This window comes from Oncorhynchus keta, chromosome 14, assembly GCF_023373465.1.
Source record: "Oncorhynchus keta strain PuntledgeMale-10-30-2019 chromosome 14, Oket_V2, whole genome shotgun sequence".
In the NCBI taxonomy this organism is placed as follows: Eukaryota; Metazoa; Chordata; class Actinopteri; order Salmoniformes; family Salmonidae; genus Oncorhynchus; species Oncorhynchus keta.
In genome coordinates, this window is record NC_068434.1 from 12,149,130 (window position 1) to 12,175,937 (window position 26,808).

The 26,808-nt window shown below is 42.0% G+C and overlaps 1 protein-coding gene across 1 annotated transcript; it reads right to left on the reverse strand.

Annotated features, from left to right (window-relative positions):
- Positions 1-2,256: 2,256 nt before the first annotated feature.
- On the reverse strand, positions 2,257-25,153 carry me2 (malic enzyme 2, NAD(+)-dependent, mitochondrial). Its single transcript, XM_052461111.1, has 15 exons — positions 24,861-25,153; positions 10,763-10,901; positions 7,064-7,197; positions 6,657-6,806; positions 6,347-6,422; positions 5,793-5,954; positions 5,283-5,496; positions 4,878-4,975; positions 4,575-4,688; positions 4,272-4,383; positions 4,001-4,143; positions 3,695-3,797; positions 3,421-3,491; positions 3,131-3,229; positions 2,257-2,515 (listed from the first exon to the last, which is right to left on the reverse strand). Exons 2-15 carry the CDS (start codon positions 10,874-10,876, stop codon positions 2,357-2,359), a joined length of 1,749 nt encoding a protein of 582 aa, XP_052317071.1. The 5' UTR covers positions 10,877-10,901; positions 24,861-25,153; the 3' UTR covers positions 2,257-2,356.
- Positions 25,154-26,808: the final 1,655 nt, after the last annotated feature.

Here is a 26,808-nt window from a genome sequence, read left to right on the forward strand (position 1 = left end):
ATAAAAGCGTCAGCTAAATGGCATATATTATATTATTATTATAATGTTTTGGGAGCCAATGATTCTATTTGGGATCCAATATTGGTGTTGATGATCAGAGGGTCATAATGTAGACTTGCTTGGAATTAAATCCATTTGGAGATGTTGTTCAATAGATACACAGAATAATAAATCGTTCAAAAAGGACAAAGGGAGGGTGCAACAGCAAGTGTAAAACTCATTTTAATTCTGCACATGTAACAGCACACATAGGGGTCTCCAGGGGTGCTTTTGCCACTGTGCGTTCATTCACTAAGGCCATTCTGCGTAACAAAAATAAACTCCAGAAACACATACATGTATGCACACATCAAAGACATTGGAAGAGGAAGGACCATCAGGGATTCAACCATACATTTTTACCAGGGCACTTAAAAGTAAATGAATGAAAAGAAAACAAGACAAGAATACAGCACAGCAATTCTCTGAATGGGAGACTAACGTTTCAGGCTTGGACAGGCTTATGGGCCAACATAATCATTGAATGAGACCGACTGTCATTTAGTGGTCCAATCTAAATTCAAGGGTGGAACATAGTACACTTGTGAATGACATCTCATCAAACTAGTTTGATCAACTACAACAAGAGAACTGTAAAACAGTACAATAGATATAATTAGCCCGTTGGATATGCATAAAAATAATACGCCCATTTTAATATATTTTTTCTTCAACTATTGTGTTCCTATACAATTCATTGTTCTTTGGCTACGTCTGCGGTGAGAAGTGAGGTGTGTATAAAATGGGAGTCATGTCGCTGATCTATGCAGATGGATAAAAAAAAGCCAGTCTACCATCCTTAACTAAACGGTCTCACAAAGCTAGGACCTGTGTATCTTAACTTCAGCTGCCTTAAGCTGGTTTTCTATCCAGCTAATCTTTTTTACTTATTTCCATTTTCTCAAAAAGTGAATGAACAGTTCTGTATATAAGATGTGGCTAAAACATAAAACCGGTAATAAAATAAAATGTATGCTTGTAAACCATATGCTTCCTATACAAAACTGACTGTGAAGAGCATTATAGTTCATGTAATGTATTTATGTTTTCCGACAATGGAGCTTATCTTAACATTGGTCATGTCTATTTGGATATGGTTATTATTACAGTATTCTTCTCTCTATACTGACAATTAGCCCTATCCCCTGATATGTGTGTGGCCATGGAATATGGCTGGTTCCCTATGCCTGGTCTTTAGTCTGGGAGAAACTCGTGGTGATATTATCTCGGGTATATACACATTGGTCTTTTGCTAAATGTTTTGCAATGGAAACAGTTTACTCTAGGAACCAAACAGAAGTAAACCAAGCAAACTGAACATTTGTCCAATGGAAACAAATTTTCGTTGCAAAATGTTTTCAGTTTGGACTGAACCTTTTCCATTGCAAAACGTTTTGCAATAGACAAAACTTTTTACAAAGGAATCCGACTAATGAATACACCCCAGGATTCATGACACAAACATATTGATCTACTTCATAACTGTCACCGTCCATCTTCCAAGTTAAATATCATCAGAGCTAGGAGACATTTCACATCCACATGCGAACACACTCTCTACAAAACATCCAGGCTCTGTCAACTGTCTAACAAGTGCATAAAGTCCCTCTGAATAAGAACGTTTACTTTCCTTATTGAACCCAACCCTGAATTTAGCAGACCAAATTCCAATTCAAAATGTTCCTCATTGAAAAGCATTCAAGAGAATTGGAATTTCAGTGCAGTTCCTGAATTATCTGGAATTAAAAACAGAATTGACCCCAACCCTAGCTAAATGACTAGAATGTCAATAACACAATATACATACACTGGATATTATTTCTTATGGGGATATGGACAACAACAACAAAAAATAAACAAAAAAGCCTTTAAACTATTACCGAGTTTTACTTATTTTACTTGTATTTTTTGCATAACTGTTTCATGAACTAATTCAAGCAAGGTCTTTAGAGCTTGGAGTGATATTATATGTTGGAATCCTTCTGTTTAACTAGCAGCATGTTGACTAACAATAACTCCACTTCTGGAGTGTTTTTCATGTAGAAACTGAACAAGGAAAATCAGGGCCCGTGTTAAACATAAATGGGGGGGTATTTGGGTAGAAAAAGAAAAAACTCCAGGCCACTCATGAATGACAAAAACTGGATATACATTTTTCTGGCCTGCCAATTGATTTTGACAAGCAAATCAGTCAAATATCTGCCCTAGGATCTGCCCTTCACTGTCCTCCCCACCTCCCAGTTTTACCATTCCCTCTTTAATGCCCGCCCAACTATCCTACCGTGATTTGTTGCCCCCTTTCCACACCCAAAACTCTCTAATGATCAGGTGCTGGGTTCATCCCTTTCCACTCATAGATGTCAGGGAGAAATGAGTCGTAGTTGATGTCCCATACAGTTGACCTGACAAAGGTGTCCTTGTCCTTGGGCTCTGGGTACCGGAAGGCCATGTTGTTGGCGTACACAAACCGGACCACCTGCAGGGGGCGACAGTGAGATGCAGAGTACATTTAAAGGCACATCTTTGCCACAGAAAGAACAATGACTCAGATATTTCACTGGACTTATAAATGTGAAGCATCCGCTTGGTGTTTCCACTCACTACCAAATATGGTGGTGAGAGGAAGACCCAGTGGTTGGCAGTGGGAGAAGATTGAACGAGATATATTTTGGCCGACATTATGCAAATATTCTCATTAATAACATATCTGATTTTCTGTTCCCAAAACTAGAATTTGTTTTGAACAGATTGGACAAAGTTTTGTAGTCTTTACCCTTTGCCGAAATGTAAAAAAATGAGCGTTGTTTAGAACGAGTGCAAAGGCGGATTGAGTTATTGAGCAGATAAGGCACATATTTTACTTCATTATCTTCTCAAATGTGCCCTCTGACACTATCAGACCAAAGGCAGGACGGTACTCTACATAATCCTCAGTATATTTCGTGTTTATGACGAAGCCACCGATTTCATCATAATCAAAAGGACTTTTACCTTGCTCATTTTGTAGAATGATTTTTCAAATTATGAATTGATCTCCCTCGAAATGTATTTGACAGACAAGAAGCGAGATGTTTGAGTGTCTGATCCTGACCTTGACTGCCATCTGGAGAGAGACCTCTCGGATGTTGGACAGTGGTGGGTACAGCCTCCCCTCCGCCAGCTCCTCATCAGTCAACTGGTCTGCCAGGGTCTGACAAAAAAACACTCATCATTTGCATATCATTTGCATAACAATTTTCTCTGTAAACAAAATACTAAAATGTGTAAAATATCTCTTTATAAACGCCTGTCTTTTTTTATCAAATAGTGTGTAAACACAGGGGAGCTGAACGGAGACAGGTCGAGAGGTCTGAACGAGTGAAACGCAGCTTTATTTCTGACCTTGGCAGCCTCCAGGAAGACCGTGTCACTGATGTGTCTCACGCCACTGAGGATCACAGCCAGGGCTACACCTGCAGCCAGACAAAGCAGACACAATGCACTTTACCCCTTTTTCAACAGTTGACACAAGTCTCACAATGCACTTAGGTGGCGCACCTATGCGTATCCACTTTCCCCACTTTCCACACTTTCCCCCTGTTTTGACGAGAGAAGGCTCACTGAGATTTTCTTTGTAAATACAGACAAGAAAACGTGATAATCTAATGATTCTAACCTGGGAATATGTAAGCATTGTTCCCTTGTCCAGGTGTGAAAACACGTCCATCAGCCAGAGTCACCGTGCCAAACGGACTTCCACTGGCAAACAGGCATCGGCCCTGAATATCAAACCACATACAGAGAGAGAAGCCATGGTGACTGTGGGTCAGTGTGCGGGTCTGGGCCTACACACTAACAAAACATGAGGAGGAGGCCTGCGTTCCAAATTATGCTTGATTCCCTACATAGTGCAGTACGTCTGTAGTGCATTATGTAGGGAACAGGGAGTCATTTAGGACGACATGGGTGAATCGATACGTACATCTGTGAGGGTATAGGCATCTTCAGCCGTGCACTCTGCCTTGGTGGTGGGGTTGCTCAAGGCAAATATAATTGGTCGTTTATTTATGGTGCCCATCTTTTTAAGGACGTCGTGGGTAAAGAGGCGTCCAGCCCCGGACACACCTGCGCACAGGCAACAAGTTAGGGTTACCAGGGTTTCAGAAAGCACGGACAACAAGAGTAACACTGATTTTAATTATACAATGTATTTTTACTATTATAAAGATGAGAATGGAGAATTTGGATCTTACCGATAATGGCTGTTGGTTGGATGACGTTGACTGCATCTAAGAAGCTCTGCACATCTCCGGGACTTTCATGCACAAAAGCCTCCTGGTTGCTATCTGTCTCCTGCGATCGGCCCTACAGCAAGTCACAGGAAAAAACACTGAATTTAAATTACATTTCTTGATACAAATTAAAAATGACCGAATTCAGATTCCATTTCTGTTGACTCTAATGTTAGTCCATACACAGTGTTTCAGTTCCGCCACACAGACAGTTACAAAGAAGAAGTGAAAGACAACGTGTCTGTGTTTGGACTGGACCACAACCTTGACCAGTAGCCCGTCCTTGTCAAACATCCAGATCTTTTTCCTGGCTTCGTCCTGGGTTAACCCCTTCTCCACCATCGACATGGTAATCAGGCTGGCGATACCCAGGGCAGCCTGAAGAAACAACACACAATTATTTATTATTCAGCTGACCAAAGAAAAACGACACTTCTTATTATGATTTAGTGAGCACAGTGTTAACCATTTGGTACATACATTTACTACCTACTACATTATGTCAGGTAACGGTATTGCTGTACGCAGACACTGAAATCTGGTAATACAAGTAGGAGAATGGCCTACCTCCCCTGCTCCGCAGAACAGAATCCTATGTTCAGTGATGGGTTTTCCAATGGCCCTCTGAGCTGCCAACAGCCCTGCCAGGGCAACCGCTGCAGTTCCTGAACACCACAACACACGCTGTAAATGCACAGCTATTCACCAGACCTGGGTTCAAATACTATTTGAACTCTTTCAAATACTAGTAGCATTTGCTCTAGTCTGCCTGGAGTGCCAGATGGGCGGGGTTTGCATTCGTGAGAATATTATATTTGTTATACTGAGCCAGGCTCAATCAATCACATAGTAAAGTATTTTTAAATGATTTCAAATAGTACTTGAACCCAGGTCTGTTATTCATCTAGCTGTACATACTCACTACAACACACTCCATTTGGCATACTATATTTACATGGTGTGAATACAGACCTTGGATGTCATCGTTAAAGGTGCAGTACTTCTCGCGGTATTTCCTCATCAAGCGGAATGCATTGTGATTCCCAAAGTCTTCAAACTGGATCAGGGTGTCCTGGCCGTACTTGTCCACCACAGCCTCCATAAACTCATCGATCAGGTCATCGTAGAGCTGGGAACGATCCCGCTTCTGGTACAAACCCATGTAGAATGGGTCCTTCAGAAGGGTCTGGAATAAGGAGACTGGTTATAGATATGATACAGTACAGTATGATAAGATAGCTAACAGCCTTTTGTATATATAACATGACAACCAATTTGCATATTGGGAGCTCCTTAGTTCATCTTTGTTGTCAAATCAAATCAAATGTATTTATATAGCCCTTCGTACATCAGCTGATATCTCAAAGTGCTGTACAGAAACCCAGCCTAAAACCCCAAACAGCACTAACTAATTGTACTGAGATGTTTTCATTTCGATGCGAACTTCAATAAAGCTTGATTTGATTTGTTTTTTAAACTTGCCTCGTTGTCAGTTCCCACGTCGATGACCACAGGAAGGCACCTCTCAGGCCTGATACCAGCGCAGGCGGTGTACAGGCACAGTTTCCCCACAGGGATGCCCATCCCAAACACCCCCAGGTCCCCCAAGCCCAGGATACGCTCTCCATCTGTCACCACGACTGCCTGGACAACAGGTAGGGGTTCTATTCATTAAGCAACAAACGAAGCTGAAACAGACAGGGGTGGGACTACCTGAACTTCCCCTAATGAATGCCACACTGCGAGGGAGGGGCTGTGAGGGAGGGAGGGGCTGTCAGAGAGTGAGGGAGGGAGGGGCTGTCAGAGAGTGAGGGAGGGAGGGGCTGTCAGAGAGTGAGGGAGGGAGGGGCTGTCAGAGAGGGAGGGGCTGAGGGAGGGAGGGGGACTGTCAGAGAGCGAGGGGGGGACTGTCAGAGAGCGAGGGGGGGACTGTCGAGGGGGGCTGTCAGAGAGCGAGGGACTGTCACTCCATTACACAGCAAGGCCATATCAACATAAAGACAATGTTTTCAATATGGTGCTGGAACTCAGCTTACCGCCACATTGGTCTCTGGCCAGTTGTCCAATATGGAGCGAATATGGCCTCGATCCAAGATGGATATGAACAGGCCTCTGTGGGTAAAGGAATAGAGTCCGCAGACAGTTAACTCCCTCCCCTTTGTCTGATAGGAAATCTGACATTTTAACAATCCAATCATTTTTAGCCATCTAAACAGATTTTAGCAATCTAATCAAAGCCCATTTCTATAGTAACCTGAGAGGTTGTTTTTTCTCATGAAAGAGCAGAGGGACATTACTAAACATGTTTAAAAATAATAATAATAATAATCAAGACCCAGCTCTTACTTGGGCCTCCTGAAGATGTGTCCGTACTGCGTACAGGCCAGGCCCACAGTGGGAGTGTAAACGATAGGCATCAGCTCCTCAATGTCTTCCATCAGCACGCGGTAGAAGAGCTTCTCATTCCTCTCCTGTATCCCCATCAGGTAAATGTACCTGGGAAGAGTTTTGGTCGTGGTTACAGATGCCATTCAGTTCATTACTTAGTGTAGCAATAAGAAATGCACTTCTGCAGTCTCAGACGCTGTAATGCATGAAAATATTATTTGGCTTCGGTTGACATTTGTTGCCGCTCACAAGCCTACATCCCAAATGGCACCCTATTCCCTATATAGTGCACTACTTTAGACCAGAGCCCTATGGCACCCTATTCCGTATATAGTGCACTACTTTTGACCCGAGCCCGTTCTCACTTCTCCAGTGGCTCTGTCATCTTCTTCAGGTTCCTCTGGAAGCGCATGGCCTGGATGTCCTGGGACTCTATCTTGGGGGGCAGAAGACCCTGGAGACCCAGGATCTGCCTCTCCTGCAGTGAGAAGGCCATGCCCTGGAGGAATGGAAATAAACCAAAGAGAATGAGGGAGACATAAATGTTCTTTCAATAAAAAAATTGTAGCTGTTGCACTGTTGAGAGGAGAAGTAATCATTTCATTGTACTGTGTACACATCTACACTGTATCATGTGCATTTGACAAATTAACTTGTTTTAATTAAATTTGATGAGGGACAGAGCGAGAGATAATGAAGGGGAGACAGCGAGGTAGTCAGGGTAAACATCGCCAGTGAGCTAACAGGATCTGACTGGCACTGGGGCAAGTAAGTGTGGCCGATGTGAAATGGCTAGCTAGTTAGCAGTGGTGCGCGCTAATAGTGTTTCAAAATCGGTGACGTCACTCGCTCTGAGACCTAGAAGTAGTTGTCCCTCTTGCTCTGCAAGGGCCGTGGCTTTTGTGGCGCGATGGGTAACGATGCTTCGTGAGCGACTGTGGTTGATGTGTGCAGAGGGTCCCTGGTTCGAGCCCAGGTTGGGGCGAGGAGAGGGACGGAAGCTACATAAGCATAGTACTGAAGCAGAGATGCTGCTCTGAACATTCCCCTCAGACTGACAGCTGCCCTCTGCACAGATGGCATCACAACTCACTGACCTGGTTTCTATGAGCCAGTGAATGTGTATTTGGGGTACAGCCTTCCTCTGAAATTGAACCATGCCTGCAGTACATGGAATCCCAGGTCAACTTTAGAGGGGGGGAACACTAGGTCGTCCCAACATACATTCATAGAGCTGAAAGACATTATGAATGTATGTTGGGACGACTTGCCCTCGGAGATGGTTTCGAGTACGAGCACGTGTCAAGCTCATTCATGTTCATTTTGCCAGTTGGAGGCTTGGGGTACTAGACGGAAACCATAACCTTCCCCAGAAAGGCCGGGGGAACAGAAGGGGATAGAGAACAAGCTCCAGTAGTACTGTGGGTAGCATAGCAGTATTCTAATGTACAGGGTAGAATATAGGGCTAGGTGGTATACCGTTTTTTACGATATTAACGGTATTGATGCACGGACCGGTTTGGGGTTTTACTTTACCTTCTATACCGGTATTTGAATGTTTGGTTTGTTAAATGTGATACGCAGTGTGTAACGTCCATTTTGAGTTTACTTCGCTACTTTAGTCTTCTCTCTCGACGCCGCTATCCACACAGACCTAGCCACGCCCCCTGTCACTCAAGGAGCGCATTTGATGTTCCTCAACCACGACGCTTGCGTTCAGTCTGCATGGTCAATGCAGCATATGCAACACTGTTGATGACAACGAAGCACTTGTCACTTTGCTTCTAAATGTAAAACTACTAGCATTCTATAACTACACTATTAGCTTGGGTTTCTTACATCTGCAAACAGCTAGTTTGTCTTTTCTTAGCAAGTTGTTCCTAAATCTTGTTAGCGGCTAATGCTAATCGCTTGCTAGCTAATAAATGAGTAAGAGCAAGCGTAATTAGCTATACAGCCTGATAATACCAAAGATTGTGTAGACCTACATCAGCATGTTGTTTGTGCAACAGTGTCTTCAAAATGAAAGAGTTAAACGCAAAGCAAGAATATGTTAGCTAGAAAACATTCAATGTAGCCAAAGATTATAGGGTCCCTAAGAAACACACATTAGTTCCTACCCTGTCACAATAACTCCTCCCTGGCATTTTCATTCGTTGTCATGTCAAACAACACTGTATTGAAGGTGCCCACTATATTCTAACTATATAGAATTAGAATAGACATTCTATTCTCATGATTCCAACAGGGGTGGCAGGTAGCCTAATGGTTATACCCTCTACTGTATCTTGCCTATGCCGCTCTGTACCATCACTCACTCATATATCTTTATGTACATATTCTTATCCCCTTACACTTGTGTCTGTCTATAAGGTAGGAGTTTTGGAATTGTTAGCTAGATTACTTGTTGGTTATTACTGCATTGTCGGAACTAGAAGCACAAGCATTTCGCTACACTCGCATTAACATCTGCTAACCATGTGTATGTGACAAATAAAATTTGATTTGATTTGGTTGGAGTGACCGACTTACCTAGTTAAATAAAGGTTAAACCAAAAAAGTCAAATTGCAACATTAGGTTAAAAATAAGGCCCAGATTACTTTCCCATATTGTGCAACCCTACATGCCAGTGCGGAACTGATCTCAAATGCAGAAATTGATGAAAACGATTACTTTTTTTGGGTTGAAGTTGAATTGAACAGTATAAAACAATCAGAATGGAGAAAGACCCATTACAATCACATAGAATGTATGTGTTGCCACCCTGGGGTCAAGCACTACTCATAAAGCACAATGTATGTGTTGCCACCCTGGGGTCAAGCACTACTCAAAAAGCACAATGTATATGTTGCCACCCTGGGGTCAAGCACTACTCAAAAAGCACAATGTATGTGTTGCCACCCTGGGGTCAAGCACTACTCATAAAGCACAATGTATGTGTTGCCACCCTGGGGTCAAGCACTACTCAAAAAGCACAATGTATATGTTGCCACCCTGGGGTCAAGCACTACTCAAAAAGCACAATGTATGTGTTGCCACCCTGGGGTCAAGCACTACTCAAAAAGCACATTTAGAACTTCTATTATTAAAATAGGGTCAAATACTCAAAAAAACAATGATATAATATTTTGCCCACCCGAGGGTCAAGCACTAGTAGCAAAAGCACATTTAGTTCTATTATTAAAATAGCATTAAAATGTCAAAATAAATAGCAGTATGATATAATATTTTGCAGTATGTAATGTACAGGGTAGCATAGCAGTATTATAGTGTATAGGGTAGCATAGCAGTATTGTAATGTACAGGGTAGCATAGCAGTATTATAATGTACAAGGTAGAATAGCAGTATTGTAATGTACAGGGTAGCATAGCAGTATTGTAATGTACAGGGTAGCATAGCAGTATTGTAATGTACAGGGTAGCATAGCAGTATTGTAATGTACAGGGTAGAATAGCAGTATTGTAATGTACAGGGTAGAATAGCAGTATTGTAATGTACAGGGTAGAATAGCAGTATTGTAATGTACAGGGTAGCATAGCAGTATTGTAATGTACAGGGTAGCATAGCAGTATTGTAATGTACAGGGAAGAATAGCAGTATTGTAATGTACAGGGAAGAATAGCAGTATTGTAATGTACAGGGAAGAATAGCAGTATTGTAATGTACAGGGAAGCATAGCAGTATTATAATGTACAGGGAAGAATAGCAGTATTGTAATGTACAGGGAAGAATAGCAGTATTGTAATGTACAGGGTAGAATAGCAGTATTGTAATGTACAGGGAATAATAGCAGTATTGTAATGTACAGGGAATAATAGCAGTATTGTAATGTACAGGGAATAATAGCAGTATTGTAATGTACAGGGTAGCATGACAGTATTATAATGTACCGGGCTCACCTCCCTCCTCCGTTTCCATCTGCATCACGGCCTTCTGTGGCATCATCTCTCATGCACTCCAGACCCAACACACACACACACACACACACACACACACACACACACACACACACACACACACACACGTTGTACGAGGATGGTGTTAGTGCCCCCTGGCACTTACCTTGTTGGTGCGAGGGTTCAACATGAGAGGCTTGCCCTTCTCTTTGGTGTGTGTCCAGCGGCAGGCGCTCACACAGGGCCGCAGCATCAGTGATGCCCTCAGTCTAGACAACATGGTGCACAGCAGTTGCTCTCAGGTCCTGGAGGAGAGATGACAACAGCAGTGGCTATCAGGTATACCTAGTCAGTTGCACAACTGAATTTAAATAAACCGAAATGTATCTTCCGCATTTAACCCAACCCCTCTGAATCAGAGGTGTAGGCAGGGGGGCTGCCTTAATCAACATCCACATCATCAGCGCTGAAGGAGCAGTTGTTGTCGGGGGGGGGGTTAAAAGAACAGCAGATTTCCACCTTGCCGGCTCGGGAATTTGAACCAGCATCTTTTTGATTACTGGCCTAACACTCTTATCTGATAGGCTACATGGTCCTTCTGTAGCTCAGTTGGTAGAGCATGGCGCTTGTAACGCCAGGGTAGTGGGTTCGATCCCCGGGACCACCCATACGTAGAATGTATGCACACATTGGATAAAAGCGTCTGCTAAATGGCATATATTATTATTGGCATATTATTACATGCTGCCCTATAGCCCGACCAATATGGGATATTTCTGTATGGTTAAAACAGCCTTACAAGGATACTCAGAAAGCTGATTTCTTACATTTTAGGAAAGAACATTAACCTAAGCACCACATAGAATTTAGGGCCATATTTTTTCTAATAAAACAATGGCCAGTTTGGGTCGCAGTTGCACATATTTTTAGAACCACAAAGTCATTTTTTTTCTTTCAATATGGCCCTGATGAGTTTGACACCCCTGGGCTAGCGTATCTATTTATGTAGCTAGCTATTTATTTAGCAAGCTAAGGACAGAGCCTAAAGTTGCTGGGAGGACGTCATGTCATTGGAGGAGTGGGTGAGTGACCAACTTCCTACAGTCATATAAAAAAAAATGTGTGGATATTTTGGTGGATATTATCCACAGTTAGCATATCTCTTAGTCATCAATCAAATGTATTTGGCATGGAACACATAGGCAGGCAGGCTTTTGGCGAATGTTCTAAAGTCACACTGTTGATACTGCCTGTAAATACACAGTCCAGTTCAAAGTGAGTGATGGAGGCCTGTGTGGAAAATTGCTTATTTGAATATATACAGTGCATTCGGAAAATATTCAGACCGCTTGACTTTTTCCACATTTTGTTATGTTACAGCCTTATTCTAAAATGAATAACATTGTTATTTTCCCTCGTGAATCTACACACAATACCCCACAATGACAAAGCGAAAACAGATTTTTTAGACATTTTTGCAAATGTATTCATAATGAAAAACAGAAATACCTTATTTACATAAAGTATTCAGACCCTTTGTTATGAGAATCGAAATTGAGCTCAAGTGCATCCTGTTTCCATTGATCATCTTTGAGATGTTTCTACAACTTGATTGGAGTAAATTCAATTGATTTGAAAAGGCACACACCTGTCTATGTAAGGTCCCACAGTTGACAGTGCATGTCTGAGCAAAAACCAAGCCACGAAGTTGAAGGAATTGTCCGTAGAGATCAGAGACAGGCTTATGTCGAGACACCGATCTGGGGAAGGGTACCAAAACACTTCTGCTTCATTGAAGGTCTCCAAGAACACAGTGGCCTCCATCATTCTTAAATGGAAGAAATTTGTAATCACCAAGACTCTTCCTAGAGCTGGCTGACCAGCCAAACTGAGTGCAAGGGGTGCAACTAAATATAGGCTGGTGTTCCTAATGTTTTATGCACTCAGTGTGTATTTGGCCAAACAGAAGCTACTGCTCAGTAAAAAGGCATATGACAGCCCACTTGGAGTTTGCCAAAAGGAACCTAAAGGACTCTCAGAACATGAGAAGCAAGATTCTCTGGTCTGATGAAACCAAGATTGAACTCTTTGGCCTGAATGCCAAGCGTCACTGGATAAGAGCGTCTGCTAAATGACTTAAATGTAAATGTAAATGTCACGTCAGGACGAAACCTGGCACCATCCCTATGGTTAAGCATGGTAGTGGCAGCATCATGCTGTGGGGATTGTTTTCAGCGGCAGGGACTGGGAGACTAGTCAGGATCGAGGGAAAGATGAACACAGCAAAGGACAGAGGGATCCTTGATGAAGAGCGTTCAGGATCTCAGACTGGGGCCAAGGTTCACCTTCCAACATGACAGCGACCCTAAGCACACAGCGACACTAAGCCAACAAAATGCAGGAGTGGCTCGAGACAAGACTCTGAATGTCCTTGAGTGGCCTGCCAGAACCCGGACTTGAATCCGATCGAACATCTCTGGAGAGACTTGAAAATACCTGTGCAGCGACGCTCCCCCTCCAACCTGACAGAGCTTGAGAGGATCTGCAGAGAAGAATGGGATAAACTCCCCAGATACAGGTGTGCCAAGCTTATTAGTGTCATACCCAAGAAGACTCAAGGCTGTAATCGCTGCCAAAGGTTCTTCAACAAAGTACTGAGTAAAGGGTCTGAATACTTATGTAAATGTGATATTTCGGTTTTGTATTTTTAGTAAATTTGCAAAAAATTCTAAAGTCCTATTTTTGCTTTGTTATTATGGGGTATTGTAAGTAGATTGATGAGGGATGGAAACAATCTAATCATTTTTAGAATAAGGCTGTAACGTAACAAAACGTGGAAAAAGTCAAGGGGTCTGAATACTTTCCGAATGCACTGTAGGCCTACTGTGGCTCTGATTGGCTATGGTGCACTGGTCTGCGTAGACTCTGGTCCTGGACAAGATAGATGTTTTTATTAATCACAGTGTTTAATTGTCCAAATGCACTGCCAGTTTCTATATTGCTGTGGAATTTTCACAAATGCTTTATTCTAAGTCATTCCCAAACATTCTATGACTTTATGAAAACTAAGTGCTTGGGTGTGTATGAACAGATTTTAATAAGATTTTATGTTGCTAAAACGCTGTCAGCTCCACTGTAAGTCAAAACGGTAACTAGGCCACTCAGGAACATTCAATGTCATCTTGGTAAGCAACTCCAGTGTATATTTGGCCTTGTGTTTTATGTTGTTGTCCTGCTAAAAGGTGAATTTGTCTCCCAGTGTCTGGTGGAAAGCAGACTGAACCTGCTTTTCCTATAGGAGTTTTCCTGTGCTTAGCTTTATTCCATTTCTTTTCACCCTAAACTCCCTAGTCCTTGCAGGTGACAAGCATACCCATAACATGATGCAGCCAACACCATGCTTAAAAATATGAAGAGTGTTAGTGATGTGTTAGTGATGTGTTGTGTGGGATTAGCCCCAAATATAACACTGTGTTCAGGAAAAAGTTAATTTCTTTGCCACATTTTGTGCAGTTTTTACTTTAGTGCCTTATTGAAAACAGGATGCTTGTTTTGGAATATTTATATTCTGTACAGGCTTGCTTCTTTTCACTGTCATTTATGTTAGTATTGTGTACTAACTACAATGTTGTTGATCCATCCTCAGTTTTCTCCTATCACAGCCATTAAACTCTGTAACTGTTTCAAAGTCAACATTGGCCTCACGGTGAAATCCTTGAACGGTTTCGTTCCTCTCCGGCAACAGAATTAGGAAGGACGCCTGTATCTTTGTAGTGACTGGGTGTGTTGACACAACTGACCCAGCGTCGTCTGGGTTAGAAGATGGTTTGGCCAGCCGGGTTGTCCTTGTCCCATCGCGCTCTAATGACTCCTGTGGCGTGCCGGGCGCATGCACGTTGACGCGGTCGCCAGTTGGACGGTGTTTCCTCCGGCACATTGGTGCGGCTGGCTTCTGGGTTAAGCGAACAGTGTGTCAAGACGCAGTGCGGCTTGGCAGGGTCGTGTTTCGGACGCATGGCTGTCGACCTTTGCCTCTCCCGAGTCCGTACGGGAGTTGCAGAGATGGGAAAAGGCTGTCACTACCAAATGGATATCACAAAATTGGGGAGAAAAATACATTTTTTTAAAATGTACGTGTAAATAATAACTTTACCGCGCTCAAAGATATATAACTTTTTTTTTTTTTTTTTTTTTTTTACCCATCTATCAATAGGTGCCCTTTGCGAGACATTGGACAAGTTTCTAGCCAGACGGAGGGTATTTTCTTACTCCCCAAGTAACAAAGAAAAGCGCCATTTTCACATAGCCCATGTAGAAAATGGTATTGTGCTGAAGATCATGAAAATGAAGTTGAAAAGTGGTGGAATTGCCCTTTAAGTTTTGTTACGTTAACATTCAGTGTGTCATCTCACTTAATTGCCATCTTTGTACAAGTTATTGCTTCACGACTAGGCTATAATAACCTACACTTGCTCCTCAGCATGCAAATGACTGATCTTTCAACTGCATTTCATCTAGTGCCACTAGTCTCATTCTGACATCCAAAATGTCATGTTTTTTTTAAACTTGCAATAGCCAAATAAATCATTAGGCATTACAATGTTAATTGTGAGCGAGAGTCACACCCGTTCCCTAATCCCTCCAAAAAATATTAAACTAGTACCATCATCACTGTCCCCACCCCCCAATGTCTTCTTTATCTTCTTGACTTGACATGGGTAGGCCTGGCTGCACAGATGCTGAGATCCGAGACAGACAGACTGGGTGCTGGATTACATTTGACGAAAGCAATAGAGGGACATTAATCTGGAGAAGAGAAAGTAATTTACTGTCCAGCATTGGAAAGATCTTCCTAATCCTCTTCTAAAAGGAAGGCTATAAATAAAAGCCACACAAAACATCACAAGGGAATAGGGAAGTCATGCCTGTTTAAACTCTGAAGTAGGTGCTTTCAACTAGAAACTGGGGCGTATTCAACCAAATGAAAGAAAACAGGATGGGAAAAGGGAGGAATCTCCCGGAATTTGCTCATTAAGAAATACTTATTTAGCTACGGTGCAAAACGGTGTGCACTAGCCTAATGAACACATGAACACACACACACACACACACACCTCTGATGACTGCCTAAGCCTAGTATCGAACTATAGTCAAAAGGTCATGCTCAGGCCTGTGAGTCATAATCACATGTTATATTCACTTCACAGTGACCTCCTTTTCTGCCCAGCACTATTAGTTAGTTCATTGTATCTGGCATGTGATGTGATTCGTGCAAACAAAAAACACAGGCCTGCTCTTTGGGATGCTGTATTCTGGCTGCTCTACTGCAGAGAGTTTAACAAGCAATGCTATGCTACACCAATAGTCGGGGTAGTCCCAATGCTATGCTGCACCAATAGTCCTGGCAGTCCCAATGCTATGCTACACCAATAGTCGGGGTAGTCCCAATGCTATGCTGCACCAATAGTCCTGGCAGTCCCAATGCTATGCTGCACCAATAGTCCTGGTAGTCCCAATGCTATGCTGCACCAATAGTCGGGGTAGTCCCAATGCTATGCTACATCAATAGTTGGGGTAGTCCCAATGCTATGCTGCACCAATAGTCGGGGTAGTCCCAATGCTATGCTGCACCAATAGTCGGGGCAGTCCCAATGCTATGCTGCACCAATAGTCGGGGCAGTCCCAATGCTATGCTGCACCAATAGTCGGGGCAGTCCCAATGCTATGCTGCACCAATAGTCGGGGTAGTCCCAATGCTATGCTGCACCAATAGTCGGGGCAGTCCCAATGCTATGCTGCACCAATAGTCGGGGTAGTCCCAATGCTATGCTGCACCAATAGTCGGGGCAGTCCCAATGCTATGCTGCACCAATAGTCGGGGCAGTCCCAATGCTATGCTGCACCAATAGTGTCGGCAGTCACAATGCACCAGTAAGCTTTCTTTTCTCAGAAGATTTAGGCCTATCCCAATGCTCTAACTGTTTACTCGGTTGAGTTTTCCATCCAGCCTTTTTACGAGAGTAGAGTACATGTCGGATAAAAAAAGAAATCACAACAGCCTGAAAAATTGACTGGTCGGTAAACCAAACAAAATACACTAGATCAGCTTTTTGTGTCTGCTAAATTAATTACGTGAGAAATGGTAGGTGGAAATGCCTTTGTGCGCAAATACTGATTTAATAACCATCTTATCGAAGTAAACATGCAGTTTATTAGGCTACAGATTAAATAAGTTTTGATTAAATCCACAGGGTGGTGAGAGTGCATGGTGATGTCCTTTCCAATAAATATGGATATTATTCTGCTGACATGATGGTCGATGCTTGGCTGCCGTTTGACAAATAAAAATCATCTCGCTCTTTGTCCATAATAATCTGATAAGGTAGGCTATATCTGTGACCTCTTGGCTAGTGCATGTGCCAAGTCCAGAACGTGCACATTCGCTATATAACACAACATATATATATATATATTTTTTTTTTGGAACATGATAATTTGACCGCAAAATAATAATATATATTTTACGTGCACTACATCCTCACGCACAGCCTTTTATCCGCAAACAAATTGATTTGATGGAAACATCTCTGGTGGGTAAATGGGTATATTGTTTTTATGCAGATTTGAGAATGTTCCTGTTCAAATCTGTCGCCAATTGAATGAAATCCTAGCTAGTGACCTGTTACTCGAACTGCTTTTATGCTCGGAAAAACAGCCACGGTGTCGCCACTGAACTCATGTGAATCACTCTAGAGCATCAAGTAGAGCTTGACAACAAAGAAGGCAAGACAAAAAACAGCAATAGAAGTAGGGTAAAGACAAGGCAGCTAGCCTGCTAGATCAACAATGGACAGCTATGAGTTACACTTGTACTAGGCTATGTGACAGCAAGCACAATCAACACACACTTTAATCCTCTCCTGATAAAAAAGTATTGGAGGAAAAATAGCTGCAAGGTGTATTTATCTGTGTCTATTTCTATACTGGATGGCTGACCGAATGTGCTGTAACAGTGAAGAGGGGTCATTCAGAGCTGCAGTGCATAATATAGGCTAGGCTCACGATCTGCAGCATGTGACCTTGCTGACGAAACCACTTGACTTTTGTGCACACGTTGCTAGAAGGAAGGAAGTGTGACAAGTAGTTTCTTACCGCTCCCATTGGCAATACTGCTGGTGACAAGTGGACTTCAGCCCCAGAACGTCGCAGTCAAAACAGGTGGAGATATTTGATAGTGGACATCTCAAAGCCACAGACGTCTCACTGAACAGATGCAAAAATGTAATGGGCAATTCCACAGAAAACGGAATTACGCTTTGAACAGGGCTCGAAATTAAGGGTGTCCCGGGGCTGATAAATAAAATCTGTCTAGGACAGGTCCAACGGACTGGGACAGTTCTCCTACAATAGATCCAAAATTCATACAACTAGCCTACTGTACAGAAACTATTTTTTTAAAGCAATGAGGCTGATGCAACAGATCAGAACATATAGGGGCGGCAGGGTAACCTAGTGGTTAAGAGCGTTGGACTAGTAACCGGAAGGTTGCCAGTTCAAACCCCCCGAGCTGACAAGGTACAAATCTGTCGTTCTGCCCCTTTACAGGCAGTTAACCCACTGTTCCTAGGCCGTCATTGAAAATAAGAATTTGTTCTTAACTGACTTGCCTGGTTAAATAAAGGTAAAAAAACCTTCCGGTTACTAGTCCAACGCTCTACCCACTAGGCTACGCTGCCGCCCCGTTATGATTTCCCATTGTAGCCAATTCAGTTGCAGTAATTTCGATACAATTTGGTAATGGAATTACGAGTTTTAATTCATTAACAAAATTGATATCGGTGAAAACACTTAACTAGTTGATAGGTCTACCTTGACTTGTTACGTCTGTAAGTAGTGAGGGAGTAGTGAGGGAGAGAAATGAGAAAATATCTTCAAGATATATGGGTTGTTGGTAATGGAATTACAAGGCACAAGGCAATGTTTCTTACATGTACAGAAGGTAAACAATTTCCCCAAAACTAAATAGAAGTGTTGATATTAGTTAGCAAACCACAAAAACACATTATTAATGTATTTCTGATAGAAAACATCTACCAGAAAAAAAGCTAAGACCCCTTTTCCATCTGTTTACCCAGAAATCAAAGCCTTTACTTATGCCTAAATGTTAAGATTCAAAATAGTTGAAAAAAATGTATCGAATGCCTTCATTTCCCAAAAATGTTGACTCTTTGCTTTCATTTGACACCCAATTTGATATGCTCCTATGAACTTCCCATGTTGGTTCTGTAAGGAAATGCCCTAACATAATTTCAAAATGTGATTAAAGACAGAATTAGAGCAGCACTTCGATACACATCGTAAAGTGGCTGTTCCACTGGATGTCATAAGGTGAATGCACCAATTTGTAAGTCGCTCTGGATAAGAGCGTCTGCTAAATGACTTAAATGTAAATGTAAATGATACAATTGTGAAATGCAGGTCAGGCCTAGACTTGGAAATGGCTTCATTCAGGAAATCCCTCTGCAAACTGAGAACCAGTGAGTGAGTCAATGCCTTCTTTAAATTTCCCTACACATTCATTTGAATGTAACCTGTGTACACTGCCACTCCCTCCTCTATGACTATAGTAGAATTGTTGTAGTAGGCCATTACCTTTTTTTATTATTACAAGGAGCAGAGTACACAATGTGATAAAGCCTACTGTCATTATGAGACCAGACAGGAATGGCCCTTGCAATAACACACTGTCAAACGCAGGCCAGGCTGCCCGAACAGGCTGAAAAGAGTGTCAATGCACAAAACATCTTTCAAAATGACTAAGCAACAGATACATTTTCTTTGGCGAAACAAAACCAGTACAGTATATTGTTGATATTAATCCAATCATGACAACACAAGATGTTCTAGCCAGAATAGCTTTTAAATTCAACTGCCCTTTTCAAAGGGCAGCTATTCCTGTAAGCCCTATGACCTTTAAACTTGTATGCCATTTGAACTGGTTATTTTGGTCAAGAGCTGGGTAACCTACAACATTGGTCTGAGTGGATGGCTGTTTTGACTGTACTGTATTCCAAACAGCCTACTATCGAAGACGGTTGTGTGGAACAGTAAATTAGCTACAGCGATACATCTATTCAGTACCACTGTTTGGCATGTAACCGTTAGCTGGATAGATAGATTGCCAATGTCACAACAATGACAACAGAGTGTGGGATTAACCTGGTTCACAGCTGAAGGCCTAAACCTATTAGAAAGGGAGTACAACACATACTGTACCCATCGACTGTGTGGCTTGCTTGCGCATGGTCTCAGTCTGCGTATGATGGCTTGAAATTCAGACTGACTTTTACACGAACTAGCGAGCTAGGGGAGAGGCTATACAGACATGCCTGGTGCCCAAATTTATGACTTACGTTGTGCAGCTGAAAGTCGAGTGCAGGCGAACGGATTGGGTTCAGTCAGTCGTCCTGATGAGCCCTTCCCAACTAGCTAGTTTATGCTTGTGGCTATAAACGTCAGAGAGAATTTGAAATGTGTCTGCCGAAATTGGGACGTCAGCGAATGTTCAGAATCATTCTGTTTTTACATAAATGTAGACGTTAAAGCCGTAGTTGAACATTTTCTGTGAAAATCACACTTTAGCTGTCACCCTGGCCTGATATTGCATATTGGTTACACTATCCCAGCTACTTCCCTTTCCTTACTGCCGGACAGCAGTGCTCGCCGAGCGGGAGCGAAGAACAATGTGCCCCGTGGTGTTGTTGGCTTACAGTGCAAACTCTGTTTAGAAGCAAATTGTCTCTGGCAGCCAAAACAGCCAAAAGTATCCATCTAAACTAGGGATGCACCGATATGACATTTTGGGCCGATACCGATATCCGATATTTTCCTTGCTAAAAAAAAAAACGATACCAATAACTGATATTTAAATATTTTTCTGCCTTTTAAGCGTTCTAGTACAGTTAAATAGTTTAAACAAAGTGTCATATGTTCATTCGTTCAGTTAGGAACAGATTGTTCAACTTGTAAATGAGAAAAATTACAAATGTGCGCCATGCATGGCAAACTGGCGACTCTGCATTCTTCCAAAGCCTTTCTCATGTTACGTGCAGTATCACGTGGCACAGCGTGTACTTTGTTCTTGGGGATTTACCAAGTTTCAAACATGTTTTCAAATGCAAATGCCATTGAAATGGCAGCAGTGGTATGAGAACCAGCACATTCTTGAGCATGCAATACGGCTTTCCCCAGTACGAAATCCTCGGCGACCCACTGTGCTGTTAGACTCAGCATGGTCATGGGGCTGACATCGCTGGTCCTAATGTCAGTCGTGAAGCTAATAGCAGTGACGCCCTTAGCAAGTAGCACATGGATGTGCGTTTCAACAATACTGTGTAACTCCTGTAGGGCAACATCTGAAAAATATTGCCTACTTGATAGTGTGTACTGGGGCTCGAGGTGCTCGACCAGTTGGGGAAAGCCAACATCATGCACAACAGAGAACTGTTGATTGTCAAGGGCAATGAATTCCATTATCTTGGCGTTAATAGATTTCGCCGTTGAGTTGTCTCGCTGAAATGTTCTTACTCGTTCAAATTACTGCTCGACTTGAACTTGTTCAGTTGTTGGAAGTATGCACTTAGTTTATTTCTGCGTAGTATTCGCTGAGCGTCTTGGGGGGGGTGATGCACTTTCAAATGAGTAATTAGGTTTGTGGAATTGAAAGATTTCACTTTCTCCCCTCCTCGTGGAAATAATAGCAGCACAAACGTTGCATATGGACCTTTGTTATGTCAAGATCCACACAGCAGACATTGTGGATCAGGTTAGGAATGCTGTGTTGCACGTGTGGCGCTGTATTTTTCGTGGCGTCATTACATCATCTACCTACGTTATATATATATTTTTTTTTTTTCACCTTTATTTAACCAGGTAGGCTAGTTGAGAACAAGTTCTCATTTGCAACTGCGACCTGGCCAAGATAAAGCATAGCAGTGTGAACAGACAACAGAGTTACATGAGAGAAGCCTCATGTTTAGAAAGGTAGCTAGGTAGTTAAAGGAAATCAATTTACCTTGGTTCACATTTTTGCTTTTTCGTTGCAGTTTATTTTTGTTTGATGTGCCAATATTTTCCCGGACGACGGGTTTAGGTGAGATGGACGTCGGGTTTAGGCTGGGTTTCTGTACAGCACTTTGAGATATCAGCTGATGTACGAAGGGCTATATAAATACATTTGATTTGATTTACACATGGAGTAAACAATAAATAAATAAACAATATAGGTATGCATGTCAGCTTTGAGATCGGTTGTGCACACCGGCGATATACTTTTTTATTTAACCTTTATTTAACTATTTAACTTTACATTCCTTTCAGCACCGCAGCATTCCAGTGCGCTACCAAGCTATGGCCTGTGGGCAAACAGGAGAAGCTGAAAATGGAGCTGTCCACTATCTAACAGCATTATGAGCTGAACACTGGAAAGACAGCACTTTCTTTATTGAAATCACTCTACGAGAACAACCTGCAGGAGGCCTTGTCTGAGACGGTCTCTCTTCTCAAAATCATCATCACCACTCCGATGACAACCACCGAGTCACAGAGAAACTTTTCCACCCTTAAAAAGACAAATGTTCACACGCAACTCCATGGGCCAGCAAAGGGTAAATGCATTGGCCATGCTGTCAATCCAGTGTGACTTCATCCAGAGAATGTTGAGAAGTTTGCCCGGAAGAAGGACCACCGTGCCAACTTCCTGTGACAAGTGAGCACAGCACAACAATGGTGAGTCCATAAATATGTCTAGTATGGCTGCTGCATAAGTGATGTAATATGCCGGGGAGATATGTATACCGTAGCTAAGAAAGTAATACTAAGTGTATGTTGTGTAGTAAGCAGTTAGTAGCCCATGTGTCTCACCCTAAGAATGGGGTCCCTTTCCCTCTTAGAACGTATCCTACTGATCTGACATGGTATTGGTATTTTGAGGTATTTTATTAGGATCCCCATTGGCTTTTGCCAAAGCATTCAGCAGAATACTGTAAGAACGGCCCATGTTCTGAATTATGTTGCTGTCCATTTCAAAAGTGCTGAATGAATAGGTATATAGCCTACTGTTCTGACTTGGTAGTGCACATGTAGCCTATAGCCTGTTTTAGAGAAATGTAATGATTTAATATCGTAAGAGCTTTCATTGTCTGCTTATATGTGACCCCGTAATTTATCATATGGTTCTGACTTGGTGTACAGGGAGAATACTGTAAGAACGGCCCATGTTCTGAATAATAATGTTGCTGTCAATTTCAAAAGTGCTGAACAAACAGGCGGCATATAGGCTACATCCATCTCAGCTCACTCATGTCTTAATCAAGATTACGGCCAGTCTCTTAACCGCTTATCGTCATATATGCCATTGCCATAGTTTGTACATCTGCATTGTTATATTCCTTATATAGGTCTATCTCATGAGTATCCTCTTAATAATTTTAGGCAATGTTTGAATGATGGATTTAATAGTTTCTTACTTTGTGTGTTATAATTACCTAGGGTGCTTTTCTCCACGAGGAGGATGGTAAGTTACAGACCCAACAACATTATACACTGCTCAACAAAAATAAAGGGAACACTAAAATAACACATCCTAGATCTGAATGAATGAAATATTCTTATTAAATACTTTTTTCTTTACATAGTTGATTGTGCTGACAACAAAATCACACAAAAATTATCAATGGAAATCAAATTTATCAACCCATGGAGGTCTGGATTTGGAGTCACACTCAAAATTAAAGTGGAAAACCACACTACAGGCTGATCCAACTTTGATGTAATGTCCTTAAAACAAATCAAAATGAGGCTCCGTAGTGTGTGTGGCCTCCACGTGCCTGTATGACCTCCCTACAACGCATGGGCATGCTCCTGATGAGGTGGCGGATGGTCTCCTGAGGGATCTCCTCCCAGACCTGGACTAAAGCATCCGCCAACTCCTGGACAGTCTGTGGTGCAACGTTGGTGGATGGAGTTGGTGGATGGAGCGAGACATGATGTCCCAGATGTGCTCAATTGGATTCAGGTCTGGGGAACGGGCGGGCCAGTCCATAGCATCAATGCCTTCCTCTTGCAGGAACTGCTGACACACTCCAGTACATGAGGTCTAGCATTGTCTTGCATTAGGAGGAACCCAGGGCCAACCGCAGCAGCATATGGTCTCACAAGGAGTCTGAGGATCTCATCTCGGTACTTAATGGCAGTCAGGCTACCTCTGGCGAGCACATGGAGGGCTGTGCGGCCCCCCAAAGAAATGCCACCCCACACCAAGTGTTAATTATATAACAAATATTGTGAATTTACTGAACATAAATGTAATGTTTGTGTATGGTTCAAATGTCAAAACTCATGCTGACATTCATTATTATTGAAGGAGAATGTGGTTCTTATCCAGGTACACAAATCAGCAAGGAGTCAATAGAAACCATATTTATTTAATGAATCAAGTCAGCCATAAACTCCACTCTCGAGAACGGCTTCATGTAGAACCTAAACGTTTGTGGGCACTGTTTGTCACTGTTATAGTGCATTGAATGTATTGTTTAGAGTTGTGTAATGGCTTCGCTGGCATGCATCTACAAAAAAAAAAAAAAAAAGTTGTTTGCCCCACCAAGATTGACATGCTAAAATCGCCACTGCTGTGGTGCCCTATGCATTCAATATTTTCAACTCGTGCACATTGATTTACAGTGCGGTGGTACTAACAGAAGTACACACAGACTCCAACTCAACTCAGACTCCAACACAGACACCAAGTTCGCTTTTAACTTGTTGATTATGGAAAATGCGGGCTAGACATCTGGCAAAATAAAACGCATATACATCTGGATGACATCTGGCTTAAAACAGGGCCTTCTGCCCCCTTGAAGCGCGCGCATCATTTTCGTAACGTTCTCAGCATACCGTTACGTCATAAATATTGCCACCAGGCGTGTCCCTACAGCCTCTCCCAGCTAGCAACAAATTTGTTCAGACTATGAAAATACAACTGGCTAACTATCCGACACATAGAGAAAACAATTTAAGAAAAATATATTTACTAACTGACATAAAAAGCGGCAATGTTTCGATTTTTTTGCATCACCAAATTGCCGTCTTGCCACACATTAGCTAGTTAGCTAATGCTATTAGCTGGCTAGCTTGGGTGTTAAACCGGTAACATTAGCTATAGGTTTGACTTTCTTTTTTCTCTAGTAAGTAACGTGACACCTTACCTTCGCTTTATGTTGAGTGAAGAAGAGTATTTTTTTACCTGCCCCTTATAATTTAGAGGGCATATTACTGCAACAATTGCATGCGAAATGTCATCAAGTGCAGAGTGACCACCTCGTTCTTTGACAGGCAAATGCGAAGCTGAAGAAAGATGAGACTGAAGGCAGTGGTTTACACTAGATAGCACATCCACAAAGTAAAAAAGGATATATCGTAAAAATGTATTAAAACAAAAATGTGCTTTTTGGTCTAAATTTAAGGATAGGGTTAGGCATAAGGTTAGCAGTAGGGTTAAGGTTAGTATTAAGGTTTAACATCACATTTTAAGAAGAGACATTGTAGAAATAGGCGGAGTTTATGACTTTGTGGCTGGAGTAACTAGTAACGAAACCCATGCGGTGGAGAGTACGACCGCTTGGCCAATCAGAAACCAGGATTTCCGTTCTCAGCTACTATCAAATCAGAGAGGATGGAGACCATCGTAAAAAGGTGTAACGGTGCATTTATTTAGACTTTTGTACGTGCTGAAGATTTGTACCCAAATGCATGGAATAGATTTTGGATTTGTGGCGTGGTGTATACATTAACAACTATGACTCAAACTGAACTAATCAGTGGAATCCCATTTATCTTTTCATCATGACTTGGGCATTTAGTCTGTTATTGACACGTACGGTAGATGTATAGTGGCTATTTTTTTTGTTGAAGAACTTGAACTACAGGTTGCAGGAGAAGTGTCACGCAGGATGTTGTAACTTTAATGTGTTTGAGTTCATGTTTAGGTTTATTCTTTGAACTGTATCTAAAAATATTTCTTTAGATTTATTTGCATATGTAATTGTATTGGGTTGTGTTGAATTACGCTTTTTGACTGCAAGTCCCAGAATGCCTTGCGAGAGGAATGAGTGATAACGCGCCAATTATGTGCAGGTGCGAGTGATTGTGGCTGACTTTCCGACAGCATTTTACCTGCATTGCTCTGTACCAAAACAATTGTTGTTAAATGTAACGTGAACAAGTATTCTTACTAAAAGAAGCTTTCGTATCAAACCCGACGTTCCGAGTCATTACTTTGTAGTTAGTTAATCTAAAACAGGTTGATGGATTACACATAAATAAATAAAAATATATATATATATGCCCTTTAGCAGACGCTTTTATCCAAAGCGACTTACAGTCATGTGTGCATACATTCTACGTATGGGTGGTCCCGGGAATCGAACCCACTACCCTGGCGTTACAAGCGCCATGCTCTACCAACTGTGCTACAGAAGGATCCATTAAATATAGGTTAGGACAATAAGAGGCACATTTCCACTACAACAGATTAGTGAAGCAGCCGTCCAATTATGTACCAAGTAGAGCTGGTTAAATAAGGGTTTCTACAGAGAGATTTCACACCCATTGACCACATTTGCACGCACACCAATATCCCATTATTACTGCCATTTGGTAGGCCCTATTATAATGACTGCCATTTGGTAGGCCCCATTATAATGACAGCCATTTGGTAGGCCCCATTATAATGACTGCCAAATAAATCAATTGTATTTGCTGCTACTATGGTCCAGTATCACTTAAATCAGCAGCACTACGAAATATTTAGCTTAATTCCTTACACCTACATAGGCATCATGGAATGGTGTCATTTTGTGTTGTGTTGTGTGTGTACAACATTCCCCATAGTTATAGGTCATTACACTTTGTTCAGCAACTCATTGAATCATGTGTGTTAATTCACGTATAGCCTATTCTGAGAACTACATTCAGTATCAATAACATGCATTGATTGTCCTCAAATGTCATAACACATCAAATTATTAAAACCACTTAGAAGGAGTTCGATTACACAGGTGTCTGTTTTTTTTTCTTTACACAATAGCTACCCGTAAAACTTCATTAGTGACTTGCATTGAGCAATAATGAACACTGGAGGACAGCAGAGCTCTG

Excerpts from the sequence above, each read along its gene's own strand:
- me2 (XM_052461111.1), bottom strand. The coding sequence starts at position 10,876 with ATGTTGTCTAGACTGAGGGCATCACTGATGCTGCGGCCCTGTGTGAGC. Across the intron at positions 6,807-7,063 it reads ATGACAGAGCCACTGGAGAA|GTACATTTACCTGATGGGGA; the intron begins GTGAGAACGGGC and ends AACTCTTCCCAG. Across the intron at positions 5,955-6,346 it reads GGCCAGAGACCAATGTGGCG|GCAGTCGTGGTGACAGATGG; the intron begins GTAAGCTGAGTT and ends CCTGTTGTCCAG.